At 38.7% G+C, this 16,885-nt stretch overlaps 1 protein-coding gene across 4 annotated transcripts in view; it reads right to left on the reverse strand.

Moving 5' to 3' along the window:
* SDCCAG8 (SHH signaling and ciliogenesis regulator SDCCAG8) overlaps window positions 1–16,885 on the reverse strand; it is a 115,361-nt gene that overhangs the window by 2,739 nt on the left and 95,737 nt on the right. For all 4 annotated transcript variants that reach the window (XM_087936797.1, XM_026705237.2, XM_087936802.1 and 1 more), the window contains one exon: window positions 421–547. In XM_087936797.1, coding sequence (XP_087792923.1) covers window positions 421–547 — 127 coding nt within the window. The remainder of the gene's footprint in view (window positions 1–420; window positions 548–16,885) is intronic.

Below are 16,885 nucleotides of genomic sequence, written 5' to 3' on the forward strand. Positions count from 1 at the left end.
GTTTGAAACAATTAAAGCACTTTTGTGAAATGGTTCTCTTCATCTTTATAAACCACTGCTGTGAATGGCAGTGAATATTCCTCAAAGCCTGTTTTACCGCTTTAGCACAGCCAATAGAAACAGAATGATATATTAATGACTGGGCACAATCACCTGCTGCAAAAACAAATAGAGGCGGAATGCTAATAGAAATAAACTCAAAATGGGACAAAGAAACAAGAGAAATGAAATCAGCAGTTCTACAGTAGTTCCTCAAGGAAAAGGAAAGAGAAGAGGTGGAGAGATTAAAAATTCTGATTCAGTAAGGAATGAGAATGCCCATCAACTATGGTATATTAATAAACAGAAAAGAAAAAAGGAGGAAAAATTGGGTCTGCATGAACTAAAGTCATGAATATTTCTCCTGGTTTTCAGGAGTACCTGAGTCTGCAGAAAATCCACCTCTTCTGTAAGCATCTGCCGCTCCTTGTATAACTCATTCTGTTTGTTGAGTAACTCCACAAGCTGCTGGGCAGAAGACTGGCAATGCTTGTCAAGTTGGTGTAATCTGGATCAAGTATATACAAAAGAACAGAATTATAAATGTAAAGAGTGAGCAAATTTGCAAGAGGTATTCTTTGGATGCCTTTCCCTTCATTATGGAAACTGCCAGGCTAAACTGACTAGCTTGTTAAAGAAAAGTTACCCAATAGCACCCAGAATTATAGAATAACATCTTGGAGGTCTTCTAGTCTAACCCTCTGTTCAAGCAGGAGACCCTATACCATTCCAGACAAGTGACTGCCCAGTCTCTTCTTAAAAGCCACCAGCGATGGGGGCACCTACAACTTCTGAAGGCAAGCCATTCCACTGGTGAATTTTTCTCTCTGTTAGGAAATTTCTTCTTAGTTCTAGGTTGCTTCTCCCCTTAATTAGTTTCCATCCATTGCTTCTTGTCTTGCTCCCGTGCTTTTGGAAAATAGGTTGAACCCCACCCCTCTTCTTTGTGGCAGTCCCTCAAATATTGGAACACTGCTATCATGTTATCCCTAGTCCTTCTTTTTACTAGACTATACATACCCAATTCCTTCATGCTTTAACCTCCAGCCCCTTAATCATCATTACTGCTCTTTTCTGCACTCTTTTCAGGGTCTCAACATCTTTTTTATAATATGGTGACCAAAACTGGATGCAGTATTCTATGTGTAATCTTGCTAAGTCTTAATAAAGCAGTACTAATACTTCATATGATACACAATACACATGCATTATATATCACATTCCTACTCAGCTAGGAAATAGTATACAGGTGAAATTCAAAAAATTAGAATATCGTGCAAAAGTTCATTTATTTCAGTAATGCAACTTAAAAGGTGAACCTAATATATGAGATAGACTCATCGTTCAAGCCGTGATTTGTCATAATTGAGATGATTATGGCTTACAGCTCATGAAAACCCCAAATCCACAATCTCAGAAAATTAGAATATTACATGCAATCAATAAAACAAGGATTGTACATAGAACAATATCGGACCTCTGAAAAGTGTAAGCATGCAAAAGTACTCAGTACTCGGTTTGGGCCCCTTTTGCAGCAATTGGCATGGAAGCTATCAGCCTGTGGCACTGCTGAGGTGTTATAGAAGACCAGGATGCTTCAATAGCGGCCTTCAGTTCTTCTGCATTGTTAGGTCTCATGTCTCTCATCTTACTCTTGGCAATGCCCCATAGATTCTCTACGGGGTTCAGGTAAGGTGAGTTTGCTGGCCAATCAAGCACAGTAATCCCACGGTCATTGAACCAGGTTTTGGTGCTTTTGGCAGTGTGGGCAGGTGCCTCTTCCTGCTGGAAAATGAAGTCAGCATCCCCATAAAGCTCGTCTGCGAAATGAAGCATGAAGTGCTCCAAAATCTCCTGGTAGACGGCTGTATTGACCCTGGACTTAATGAAGCATAGTGGACCTGCACCTGGAGATGTGTGACTGGGGAACATCTCCAGTTGGGACAGTGGATTGATTGGACAATATGGTGGACCTGTTGGTGCAGAGGAAGGGAATTTGACTTTCCTTTGGGTGGGAAAAACCCGAGGGTTTTCAGATTCGAGTTTCCCCAGATGCGCCAATATGACATCTCTAATAAAATGGAACTTTGAGGAACGGCTAGCTTTGGAGTCTTACTTGTTTGGGAGTGTTACTTGGAACCCTGGCACTCAAGGCCTGTGGGCCAGATCTGCCCAGTAGGGTGCTTAAATCTGGCCCATGGGGCTAGCCTGGAAATATCAAAGGACTGGCCAGAAGTGCCTCTGGAGGCTAAAACGGAACACGTGTGGCCTCCCCACATCTCATTTTCATTCTCCATGGCTTCCTGCAGTACTTTGCCAGCTGAAAACTGGACCAAAAACTGGGCTGAAATCGAGCCAAAAAACAGGCCCTAGGGCCCATTTTTCAGCTGGCAGAGTGTTACAGGAGGCCATGGAGGGTGAAAATAAGGCGCAGAGGAGCCATGTGCAAATTCCCCATGCCCCATTTTGGCTGCCAGGGTACTGCAGGAGACATCCATTCCACTCACCCCCCACTGCCCCCCGATCCAGCCCACAAAGAAATCCAGTTTGACACCCCTGCTCTACACATTTTGCCAGAAATAAAATTCCTATTTAAAACAATAGCTACAGAATAGATATTTGAGATGGTCAAAGGGAGGTGCATAAAACCAAAACCTGAAGCCATTCAACCTATATTCCTTTAGTCTGTGATGTATACATATATTTGATGAGATGCTGTCATTAATTAATGAAAACTGTATGAATATGTCTTATTGGGCTGAGCCAAGGGCATTTTCATATTGTATATTAAAACATCTTTTTAATATTTTTGAAGGGTAGATTTCATTGATTTATATGGTTTCCCAGAAAACTGTTTGGACAACTATCTGTCAGTGAAGTTTGAAACTGGATTCTTGCCTAAGCAATGGGAAAATTTCATGGGTTATGTGTGCCTCCTTACAATTTATGAGTCAAATCCCTAGGTAGACAAGGAAAAAAAAGCCTTTTTTGAACCAGGAGTACAACAGATGCCAGCCATATTCAACTATACACTGGAATTTCTTTTCCAATTTCTGTTCTAATTCTTATTCTACTTTTTATAGTTGTGAGGCTTTGGTGTTTGTATTTTAATTGATTTAGGCTGAATTTCTTTTGCACGTATCTTTATAAACTCTTTTACTCTGTTGTTCAAACATTACAGCATCCTTTGGAACCCTCTTCTCATTTGTATTCTACAACAGTCTTTGTAAATCAATTCTAATCTGTTCACCTACTTCACTCAATAAGGAATGTGTTTTGACTGATTTATCCTTTGCATTCACTTCCTGTCTACCTTCTGTAGCAAATGTTTGACCTGGGTTTTTTTTCTTTTTTGTCTGATTGATGAGTTGTTTATTTTGATTTTGGCGCCAGGATGACTCTGGACGGCTTGTTTGCTTTTTGGCCATACAACAGCCATTTACTGCCATAAGTAGCCAGCTCAAACGTGACACTTTTGGAGTTAGTGATGGGGCAACTTGTTCTGCCCACCACTCTCCTGGCTCCAAGCAAGGGCCTTTCAAGGGGGAGTTATGGTGCCTGTTTCCCAATTCTCTTCTTCTGAGGGCGGATGAGAAGAATAGTCAGCCCAGCAAACAGCATGGAAGTGCCACTACCCTGATTCTGCTATTTCCCTGTGCTTCTGCTTATGGTCTGAAACTGGGAATACAGCTAGCTGCTTCCAGAGCCCAAGTGCTGAGCCGGAGAGGCAGAGGGCAATCACAGCAGCCTTGCTTTCTTTGACCAACTGCAACAGCATAGAGTCCTTGGAGTGTCTTCTGCTCAAGGCATGCTTTTTATCCTCCATCCCTGCTTGTGAAGACAATTGCTATAAAAATTATCTGCCTTCCGTTTGACATCTGTAAAATTAAGAAACAATTCTTCATTCTAGAGCTTGGAGATTTGGGTAGGAACTTGACCCGCCAGGGGTACCACAGAGTATGGTGAAAAAAAAGTCAAGAAGGTGGCCATAAAAGTGTGATCAAAATTTTCTGTTTTCTTTTAAATGGGCAGAGTTTCAACTGTACCATAACAGCCACCATCTTGCCCCTTTTTAGCATGCCCTGCGAACACTCTTGCTCTCCACCCCACAACTATACATGCCTTTGGACACAGCTCTCACTCTGAAGCCTAGTCCAACAGCCATTAGAACAAACGGATTCCTTCTAGCTCCAAAATAGGAAGAGGGCAGTTCATACAACCTTTCTGATGACACCCCCCACCCCAAAAATTAAAATAACAGAGAACTAACAAGTCCTGTTTCTGGGATAAGCACTGTTCACCCCAGGGGAGTAAGGAGGAAGTGAAAAGGCTGTCAGGCTCATGTCCTAACTCAGATGGAAGGGAGAGGAATGAAAGACTGGGGTTGTTTGCCTGCAGAGGTACAGACAGCCTGCAGAGAACAGCACAGTTCACTAGCTTGCCTGGCTGTTGTTTTAGCAGCTAAGAAAGCAGCAGCAGACAGCAAATAATATAAACAAGTGGCCTTATGTTCAAACACCTGTGACATCAATATAATTAATCCAATGACAAATTCCAGTTTGGTACCCACAGAAACACAGGCAGGAATAAATGAAAGATGCTTTTATGAAACATTTGACCACCATGTCCTGAAAAATATGAAATACCTGCAACTCAAAAGTAAATGGTTAAAATAACTGCAAAGACACAAACCAATCAACCCATTTCAATGTGAACAAAAATAATATGGCCAACTGGGGAAACTGGTGAATCATGGAAGTGGTCTGCCTCCATGTGTTTGTGAAGAAACAGACAGGGCTTCTCCATAGATGGCTTCCTTTTTGTGAAGAGAATATCCTCTATTACTGCAGAAAGGCCAGTTGTGACTCAATCCCCGAAGCTTTAAAACTGAGTTCTAGTACAGATATCCTTGTGGAGGATCAGTAAGCCTGAATGTCTTAAGAGGTGAACATAATCCAATTAGAGAGGGCCAAAGCTTGGATGTGAAACCGTCACGTCTCATTAGCAGAGTTTATCTACTTTAAACTTGGTTAAGAATGAGAAGATGTACAGAAATGATCTGCCTAATAGAAAATACATACATCTCCCGGGGCTAAGTTGATTCAGTGTTAACAAATGGAGGACATCACCAAGCTACGCAATTCACCCTTGTGGAATGACACACTTGCATGATCGAATTTGTTCACTAAGACATATGAAATACCACAACATGATATTATGCAGGAGGTATCCAGTTGCATAGTGGCATGGTAAGTGCAGCAGTGATATTATTTTTTCGGATCACTGTTGGATTTTCTGATAAACCTTCAATGGTGCAATTGTGAGGCTAACTTGTAAAAATGCATAGTATTTCAAATGCTGCCAGAATTTCAACCCAGTTATATGAATGATGGTTTTGGTTGCCATTCAAAGATGTCGAAGGGAAGGCAATGTACCATTGTATCTGCAAGTAATATTTTCAGATGGAGAAAGAGGGGTGTGTGTGTGTATGTGTGTGTGTCCCCGAACAGCATATATAAAAGTGAATGTACACTAGGACAAGTTAAAAATAGGGTGGTTATTGAGAACAAAAAAAATGCTGGATGGAAACTGAACAAGGAGAGATTTAACCTGGTAATAAGGAGAAACTGTCTGATATTGAGAACAATCAACCAATGGAACAGCTTGCCCTCGGAAGTTGTGGGAGCTTTATCACATTGAGGCTTTACTTCCATCTGTCAGAAATGCTGTAGGGTCTCCTGCTTGGATGGGGGGAGGGGGGGTTGGACTAGATGACCTACAAGGTCCCTTCCAACTCTGATTATCTCTTATCTGAATGGAAGAAAAGAAATAAGTTTATTCTATTCTATTATTCTATTCTATAATTTCTTTTATCACAGCAGATGGCAGCTCCTTGCCAACTTTGGTTCGTCTCCGAACAAAAATAAATAGGGTAAGTTTACCTATTTATTCAGCCACTCATTCATTCATTCACTTAGCTTGTATGCCACACCTTTTCTGAAGAATCCAAACACTTACAAATTACAACATAAAATCAAAGCCTAAAAAGTCAGTAACATAATAAACTGAACACACACACACACACACACACACACACACACACACACTTGCAAATGTCCTCTATTAACAGTTTCTTATGGACAGCAGACCGAGACCTATGGCACCCCATAACCCAGAGCTCTGGTTGCATCTTCCCTACCTAGCCCCATCAGGAACCATGAAGAGGAACCAAATTTAATCCGAATCCCAGGACTTAATCCTGAGTAGGACCCAGTCATCTTAAGAAGGGAAGTTCCAAACTGGCTACTAATTTTTTGGAAAGCTGGCTTGAACAATGACTTCTTGAGGAGGACCACACCGATGCTTCTTTCAAAGCACCCAAGGATGCATGTACCAAGACTTGCACTCAGCTTCTCATTTTACTTCTCTGGAAGCTTTCACTAATTAGATCAGGAAACTCAAACTGATTACAACTAACCACATCAGATGAAGACATAAGACTAATTCAGGTGCCATCTCACCAGGATTTGTCTAGCTGGCATCTAACGCCAAGCAAATGTGAGCAGTTTTATCCAAAGATACCACATAACTTCACTGCAATGATCCAGCTCAGTTATCTCTAATAGGAACTGAGTCACTTGAAATAATACTGCTGGATGTATCCACATGTTTTGATTCACAAATGTAGAAGGAGCATAGAAGCCAGCACTGTTTTGAGTTCTCAGAACTGAGCAGATAAAATGCACTGTGCCTATTCTTTCTTCTGAATCTTTCTATTTTTAGCACGATGAAAATACAAAGAACTCCAGTTTAATCAAGTAAATGGAATCTGTAATGCATACAAACAGACTTACTGTTCTTCCTGCACTTGTCTTCAAAGTAGGTTAGAACACAGTAAATTAGTTTATGACCTAACAGTTCTACAATTCAGAGACTATGCTGACAATAGTCTTGCTTCTGCTAAAACAGCAGTGTGTTTAGCCTAAAATGCATTTGCCGCTAAATTACCCAAAGAGTTCATCCAGCGCATCAGTGAAAACTTAAGTAACTAGCAAAGTTGTGGTTAGCACATTTGGGGAAATCCTTCACAAAAGTGCTGTTTCAAAACCAATAGGCTCTATGAAACACCTCGAGTGGACCAACCGAAAAGGTGCCTCCTTCTTGGACATGTTTCAAGTGCCAGTAAATTTCATAGTAACCAGAAGATGATATGACCATGATAAAGGGCTGATGGAAATGTTATTTATCCTCTAATAATCCTTTCTCAACATTTGAATGAAAGACACAAAGAAGGCTCAGGGTTGTAAGTTATACTGGGAAACATCCCAGAAGAAAATAAACTAACAAGGGCCTATTTTGACTAGGAAGAATATCTACTTTAACATGACTTATTTGTGGTGCAGATTTTAGCATAATTCTTAATTTTTCTGGGACCACAAGTTCCACAAAAGTGACAATAGCAGCTAAGGACGTCACTGTTTATTAAATATGAATTTCCAGAATATACAATGATGAAGACCAGCAGAACAGGTGCCAGTTGTTCATGAATATTCAATTATACTCTATAAATTAATACATAGTACATTTAGCATAATTATAAAATGTAAATATACACACATCTAAATGTACTCAAATGTCATACAGAGAAAACAGTGATTGCACTTAATCTTTTCTGCCTGCTAATAGAATGGAATTTGTAAACAAGCTAACATTTTCTACCTCTGCCTATTAAAATTGCTCCTTAAGGATTCCTGGGAACTTCTCCCCAACAGCCAAGCAGATTCAAGGGAGGAAAAGAATGCCGGAATGTTGCCCAATAGAAGTAAATTTCAAATGTAAAGCTTTTATAAATGCATCCTGAAAACCATGATTCAAATTCAGAGAAATGAGAAATAAACCTTTGGAAATATCAGCTGGATAGCTGCTTCTGCTACTCCAAATCTCAAAAAGGTAGCTGGCTCTGTACATGAAATCAAAAGTAGTTTTACCTTGAACACCTGGGGCACAATGATACCTAGGATGTCAGTCAGTCTAAAAAAATGTCAGCATTATGATTTTTCCCATTACTCAGTCACTTCTGCTTTTTGTGGGGTTCCATAAATACCTGCACTGTAACCCAAATCAATACATGATTTACCACAAAATTAATCTCCAGAGGTCATAGTAAACGATAAAACCCATTCCCACCCAAGCAAATACAATATAATACATTCAGGTATTTTCACTATCCCACCACTTGGATTATGATATAATGGATTTCCACTACACTCTGCACAGATGAACGTACACAGCAGAGAGATTGAATTACAACAACTGGCAGCAGCTAAGTCAGCAAATCCAATCCAATCCTATCCAATCCAATAGTTATGCTGCACTTACTGGCACACATCTTAATTAGGTTTTAATATAAGTAATCTGATAACTACTCCTGGCTGGCCAGACCTGAACTGTCAGCAGTGAGAGCTTTGTTCTTTAGCTGCTCCTACTGTATACTGTAGGAACCTTCTTACTGACCCTTATCGGAGAACCCCATCTGCTGGTTACCACGGTAACTGAAAGAGGCCACTTGAGCTGAATCAAGAGACTCTGATGATACAAGACTGCAGGCAAAAGAATTTTGCAAAACAAAAAGAAAAAAACAACTTGCTCAAGAAAATGAACCTACACATCATTATTCTGCCTTTCAGGGCTGGTGCAATAAAGAAGGATTACTTTACAGGCTACACACCCTGCAGAGGATCAGCAATAAATGGCCAACAAATGTTAAGAGTGTGGTTTTTTGTTTTTTGTTTTCCCCCAGAGAGTTGAAGATGTTTTCCAAAGTAAGAATGAAGAGCTGCTACTCGCACAGTAGCTTCATTTTCAAATTACCCAGATAATTTTGTGGTTTTTTTTTAATTAAGTGAAACTTATGATATCCGTAAAAAGCACACTTTTTAACAAATCATAACTCTGTGCCTTTTTAAAAAAACCCACTTTTAACTATTGACTATGGTGATGTCGCTATGGCGCATATCCTTGAGATTTTTTAAAAAAATGATGGTCTTTATCCCTGGGCCCCAAGTAATTTTTTTAAAATATTCAAAGTGTGCTCGAAAGAATAGTATAGGTGTAACTTGCAAAGAGCTTCCAAGTATTTACACGTTTACATCATTTATCTTGAACAACCCTGACATTCCTAAATAGACATTTGCAGAAAGGAGACATCAACGGTTGTTTTTGGTGGATTCGTTGTTGTTAATTGTTTTGGTGCACTGTGTTTGAATTCTAACTGTCCTAAGGATTGCCAATTAATAAAAATTAGCTCCTACACAAATCATGGAATCAACCATGAAATCATGGTGTCCTGGAGGAGACCTTGGGGGTTTTCTAATCTGAATGCAGATTATATGGCTTCAACACTAAACAACTTTACACACAAACACACACACACACATACACACGTCTCTCAAAATCCCTTTCAGTTTATCATCTAGCACAATTTAACTTTTAAAGAACACAAAACACTACACATCATTTGGGGACTTTTTCCTGTGGCCAATAATGCTACCCTTGATTATAAAATGTAAAGTTATTATCAGTTCAGTGCAATCTTTAGCTTTAGGTTGCCTATGTTAGGTGGCACAAATCCTCAGATTAGTCCTCACATGCATTTGCAGAGCTTGCTGCTGTTCTACAGTATGTCTTCGAAAGGACTAGGAGTTCCTATATGCTTTTTCACTGGAGAGTCATAGATTATACTGCCTCATAGACAATTACAGCAAGTTCACATATTCAATTGTCAGAGATCAAGTAAGGCATGCAAATGTCTGCAACAATCCAATATCTCTGCACATTAAGCAACCCAATGCAAGATTTATGTGGAAATAAATCAATATAATCCTATTCCTACAATGGAATAAAGGCTGCAACCCTTCTATAATATGCCACTGAACATAAGAAGTATATTCTATACTGTACAAGTACTTCAACTTTAATTGGTTTGTGCCTAAAGCTCACTACTATGAATATTTAGTTTGCAAACTTTTCTAAGAAACATAGGTCAGAAAGTGGAAAGTTAGTTGGTATAAATTTTTCGAGTCTCTTCATAACTTTCAGGATAATTTGCACTTAAAGCATAGAAAGTCAAATGATGCTTGCTGCAAAAAAATAAACAATTCTAAGCTGAAAAGTAATCCTTATTGGGTCTCTTCAATTTCATTCTAGATAGAAGTAGTTTCTTCTTGTACTAATCTCAGTGCTCTGCATAGTGGTTTTGCACCAAATTAAAATTTAACTATCTGATTCACTAGTCAATAAGTTCTCCTTACATCACAAAATCATTGCCATGAAGAACCGGAGATGGGAAAAAAGAAGTATATCACTTTTCAATTATTCCCAATGAATTCAATAGGACAAATAAACAAGCAACTACAACACATTTTCGGTTAAGAGGGGTAAACTCTTGCTCTAAACAATATATGCCAGATATATATTGATTCAACTCCCATTTCAGTATCTTGTAGCATAAACAGAGCAGACTTTTTAAGAGAAAAGATATGGAGAGCTGAGAGAAGAAAGATGTAAAAAGTACTCTGAATTGTTACATTTGTATTTAATCTTTATTTCCTTTTTCCTATTCCATCCCATAATTTGCATAAACAATCAGAGAAAAGTGGCACAAGGAAAAAGTGTTATGTACTCTCAGCATCTAACAAATTTTGGTATAAGAGCATCAAATGTATTTTTAATAGCAAGCAGAACATATTGGTCGATACTTCCATTTCTATTCCTATTCTGTCAGTCTATAATTGCTTGTTAATGGTATTCTTCCTATTGGGTTCCTCAAGTCAACAAAAACACATAAATTGAACGTTCAGAGATGTTCAACCCAGTGTCATTTAGGATTTCCTCCTTGGAAATTTGAGACAAGAAAGTGTTGGGTATATGAATACTCCAACTGGTTTGGGTTGAATAAATATGTAAACCTAGGATTAAGTGCTATGTAGCTTTAAGCACAAGAAACTGCAATGTCATTGTGGGTGCGGTTGCAGGCAGTAATATAGGTAGGAAGGGAAACGTAATGAGTCCGGCTTCTGGATGCACCTGGTTACTGTTCCTGGTCTGCTGCCTACTGTGTTGGAACGTCTATCTGCTTACCTTGGAGGCTACTGTGCCAGATACCATTTCACCTGAACACAAGGACTGTTTGCCAAGTGAGCTGAGGATTCAGCATTGTCTTGGTGAGAAAGGTATCATAGAGAGAAGATTACAAGCAGATAAGGACATTGTATTTACTGTAAATGGACTTGATAACTGGATTGATAAACTGGATACTGACATATGGACTGAATGACTATTCTTAATCTCTGTATGAATTAAATACCTATTTAAACCACAAACAGTGTATTTGTCTCAAGTGTGTGTATACTCTAGGGCCCAGCCTCACTCTCATTTGGCTGCCTGGCTTGACTGCTGCTGTGCACTCAGCTCGGGGTTTATCCCCAAACACTAACATTGGTTATGGGCCCAGCAGTGTGCACAGTCTAGCTAACCAGGATATACCAGTGAGAGTTTGGTCAAGAGTTACACATTGCTGTAAAGACAAACTGTTTGTTGAATAGTTATTTTTCTGCAGAGCAATGGCACAAGTAAATTTGCCAAGTTTGTCCATGATATCCAGACTAGATGGAACAAACTATGTTTCATGGTCAATGAAGTGTAGTTTACTGCTACGAAGAGAAGGTTTGTGGGACATAATAACAAACCCACCTGATGTATCCAACTTGGATCCTACTGTTGATGAGGATGCCAAAAAGATACAGGACTATAAGCAAAAGAATGAACAGGCTTTGTGCATCATAGGACTAACTCTCTCAGACCAGCAACTGATACATATTCGTGGAGAGGAAAGTGCTGCCAAGTGCTGGGAGAATCTCAAGAAGGTTTATGTTCGAGACAGTGTAGGAGCTCATATTAATCTTACACGGAAGCTGTTTAGAACACATCTTGAGATAAATGGAGACATGTTAACTCATTTAAACTGTATGAAAAGCATTTTTCAACAACTGCAAGAAAAAGAGCTTATATTTAATGAGTTGCAACAAGTATACATCATATTGTCTTCTCTGGATCCAACCTATGATGATTTTGTGACTGCCTTGGAGGTATTGCCTAAAGACAGTTTATCAGTAACTGAGATAACTGGCAGGTTATTAGAGGAAGCCAGGAGAAGGAATGAACGTGAACAGCTGAGGGAAGATAAACATAAGGAAGAGAAATTATCTTCAAAGCCTGAGAGAAACCAGCTGTGTAAAGCAAAGCACCCGGAAGAAGAGAAGTTATCTTCAACGGCATACACAATTAAAAAGTGTTTTAATTGTGGAGGCAGAGGACATTTGGCAAGATTCTGCAGAAAAAGAAAAAGCCAGAATGTAAAGAAGCCAAAGAAATCCTTTGAACTGGCCATGTTTGGCAATTGTGATATGAAAAATAATAAGTGCACACTGGAAAAAGATGGCAAAAAGGTAACTGCAGCTTTAAATGGAGCATTGTATGTCTTGCATGACAGTAAGAAAGGGGAGGCACAAACTGTATTTAATAATATCAAGCCTCATGATGAATGTATCCATTTATTGCATAGGCGTTTGGGGCATGTGAATTTTAAAATGCTAAAACGCACTGTAGAGTTATCTGAAGGGATAAGGTTAAAACCCTGTGATAAGTATTTGCGTTGTAATGTCTGTTGTGAAGATAAGAGTAAAATAATGCCTGCAAATAGGCTAAATGGTTTTAAAACTAAAGAACCTTTAGAAGTAGTATTTGCAGACATTATAGGTCCAAAGAAACCCAGTATGGGGGGTGCTCGATATATACTGAGCATTATGGACCATTACTCTAGATATGGGTTTTGCTACCTAATGAAAAGCAAAACTGAAACATATCAACATTTCTTCAACTGGTTAAAGTTTGCAGAAAGGAAGACTAAACGGCAACTGATAACCTTGGTGACAGATAATGGCACGGAATTTGTAAATAGCAAATTCCAGAGTAGATTAAAGGCAGCTGGAATAGCTCATAAGACATCTGCACCATACAGACCACAGCACAATGCATTTATTGAAAGAAGAGGCCAAACACTGCAGGCGATGACCCGTACTATGTTAACTGATTCTGGGTTACCTGATTCTTTGTGGGGGGAGGCAACAATGTGTGCTAATAATTTATTGAATAATGTGGTTAACTCAACCACTGGTGAAATACCATTCACCATGTGGCATGGCAGGAAGCCTGATTTGAGTTACCTGCACACATTTGGTGCACCAGCATGGGTGCATATCCCTACACAACTCAGGCATAAAGGGCAACATAGAGCTAAACAATTTTTCTTTGTTGGTTACCAAGCTAACCATAGGGCATATAGATTTTGGGAGAAAGGCACATCAAAGGTGTTATGTAGTGCCAATGCCCAATTTCTAGAGCACGTAGGATGGGATAAGTTAGAGCAGGATAGCAATAAAGAGGTGGTTATTGAATCCTACAGAAATCCCATAAAGTATCCCTGTAACTTTAAGAATAATGTAAAGCAAGAAGTACAGGAAGAATTAGAGCCCCTAAAGGAAGAAATAGCTGAAGATGAGGAACCGGTAGTAACTCAACCAAGCCCAGTAATACCCAGAAGGACTACACGTGTATCTAGACCGCCTGATAGATACCAGGCTAACACAGTGTGCCAGGTAAATAGAGTTACATCTACTGTGGATGAGATTAAAAGGTATCCTTCTAAAGAGAAAGAAAAATGGTATGCAGCAATTAATAAAGAATTGAAGTCTTTAAAGGATATGAAGGTGTATGAAAACGTGAGATTACCTAGTAATGAAAAACCCATTGGCTGCAAATGGATTTTTAAAATAAAAACAGATAAAGATGGAAACACAATCCATAAGGCAAGGTTAGTAGCCCAAGGCTTTAGACAAAGTGCAAAAGACTATGATGAAGTATTTGCACCTAGTCTTAAAGCAGCAACTTTAAGGGCAGCATTAGTGTGGGCAGCAAGCAAGCAATATATAGTTAACCATTTAGATGTGGAAACTGCTTACTTGCATGCTCCACTAAGACATACTGTGTATATGAAAAGGCCTAATGGATTTAAAGGAGACAATAATAATAATAATGATTGTTGGTTATTAAAGAAGAGCCTTTATGGTCTTAAACAATCGGGCTATGAATGGAACCAGTATATTGTAAAGGAACTGACCAATATAGGATTTAAAGCTGGTTTAGCTGACCCATGTCTATTTAAGAGAGAAAAGAATGGGAAGATATCATTATTATTGTTGTTTACTGATGATATTGCTCTGATAACTAAGACTAATGATGAAGCAAATGAAATAATTGCATCATTAGCCAAGAAAGTCAAAATCAAGCAATTAGGTGAGATAAAAAGATATCTAGGTTTGAATATACTGAGAACACAGAAAGGGTTTAAGATATCTCAAGAAGATAAGATATCTAAATTGCTAATGGATTATAAAATGGAACTTTGTAAGCCTGCAAAGACTCCAATGAGTCAGGATATTTGCAAAATGGATACACAAAGTCCCAAAAGTGATAAGGAACTGTATCAATCCTTGATTGGTAGCTTATCATATATTAGCAATTGGTCAAGGCCAGATATTGCTTTTAGTATTAATCAGCTGGCTCGACACAATAATGACCCGCTTCAGTGCCACTGGATAGCATTGAAAAGAATCCTAAGATATCTTAAAGGTACATTAAACCATGCACTGTATTTAGAACCAGAAGGTGATCTCATATTGAGTGCTTATGCAGATGCTAGTTTTGCATCAGAAAGAGATACTAGAAAATCGACTTCAGGAACAGCCATAATGCTGGGTAAGACATTAATTGGCTGGAAGTCAATTAGACAACAGCATATAAGTTTGTCTACTATGGAGGCAGAATTCTCCTGTTTATCTTTATTGTGTACTGAGTTAATTATGTACAAACAAATGTTGAAGGATATGGGTATAACTGTAAATTACCCTATAGTTGTACATGAAGATAATCAGGCAGCAATTCAAATGGCCACTAATATTGCAGTTAAAACGAGAAGTAAACATACAGATTTGAGGTATCTTAATGTAAGACAGTCTGTACAGAGTAAATTGATACAGCTGGAGTACTGCATGTCGGAGGACAATGTAGCTGATCATTTTACTAAAGCCCAAGGTGCTATTAAGCATCTAGAGAGTTGTCAAAAATATGGGTTTAGAATGTAAAGGTTATATATTTATGTCACCCAAAAGGGGAGAATGTTGGGTATATGAATACTCCAACTGGTTTGGGTTGAATAAATATGTAAACCTAGGATTAAGTGCTATGTAGCTTTAAGCACAAGAAACTGCAATGTCATTGTGGGTGCGGTTGCAGGCAGTAATATAGGTAGGAAGGGAAACGTAATGAGTCCGGCTTCTGGATGCACCTGGTTACTGTTCCTGGTCTGCTGCCTACTGTGTTGGAACGTCTATCTGCTTACCTTGGAGGCTACTGTGCCAGATACCATTTCACCTGAACACAAGGACTGTTTGCCTAGTGAGCTGAGGATTCAGCATTGTCTTGGTGAGAAAGGTATCATAGAGAGAAGATTACAAGCAGATAAGGACATTGTATTTACTGTAAATGGACTTGATAACTGGATTGATAAACTGGATACTGACATATGGACTGAATGACTATTCTTAATCTCTGTATGAATTAAATACCTATTTAAACCACAAACAGTGTATTTGTCTCAAGTGTGTGTATACTCTAGGGCCCAGCCTCACTCTCATTTGGCTGCCTGGCTTGACTGCTGCTGTGCACTCAGCTCGGGGGTTTATCCCCAAACACTAACAGAAAGGACAAATGAATTTTATTAATTCTGTATGCTAGTTTTATTTTATTTTTTTGTGTATTCGTGTTGGAAAACAAATTAAACAAGTGCTTTATTGCTCACTTTCAATATTATTTATTACTTCCACAAAGTAGGATTCTAAAAGTCCTTAAACAGCTCCTATTTAAGACATCTTTTTCTTCAGAACTTTATAATAATTTCATTTCTCTCTTTATCACTAATTCTTTTTTAAATTGAATTTTAATAAGAAGCTATGAAATAATCCTGAGCCATCAAGGCTTGGCTGCCCAATCTGAACTTTCCTCTTCAGACCACAATGCCTTTAAAAAGAACCTCCCTGCCTGCGAGCTTCCCAAGTAGTGACATCTAGCAGACACAGTGCATGTGGTGTTTAAGCAAGCTGCACAGAATGAAGAGAGAATGACTTTTTTAGGGTCTGATGGCATGTGCAGAGCGTGTGAGAGGCCCCTAAGACTCATCAGGCATTTGAAGGAATTTAGAAAACAATGTAGATCAATGTATAACTTTGTATTAATTCTGTTAAAAAAAGAAACTTTAGCAACTCTGCATTTGTAATGGAATGCTTTCCTTTTTCAAAGTGACAGAATGCCTTTGAATAATTCCTGGAGCTTCAAGATGTCAAATACTAAATGAAGACGAGAAAGACCCCCGTGATGGGTAAAACACCCCATCACTTCATTATTTGGACAAACTGACCTCTGATACGTACATATCATAGTAAGCCAAACTTTTTGAACAATTAATTTTAGAAGAATTTGGGGAAAAAAAATAGATTCCCGTAAGTGATATGCAGTACTTGTGAGAAGAAACAGTTTTAGAAATGAATGCAAAAGTGCTGTGTGAATGTTCTTTTTATTTCTGACATGCAAATCTGTGTTCTTCGAGAATTTAAAGGAATTTTGCTATTTATTCAAATTGCAGAAATTTGAAGTAAAACTCTACTTTCTGTTT

This window comes from Pseudonaja textilis, chromosome 1, assembly GCF_049901715.1.
Source record: "Pseudonaja textilis isolate UNSWEBS1 chromosome 1, rPseTex1.2, whole genome shotgun sequence".
NCBI lineage: Eukaryota > Metazoa > Chordata > Lepidosauria > Squamata > Elapidae > Pseudonaja > Pseudonaja textilis.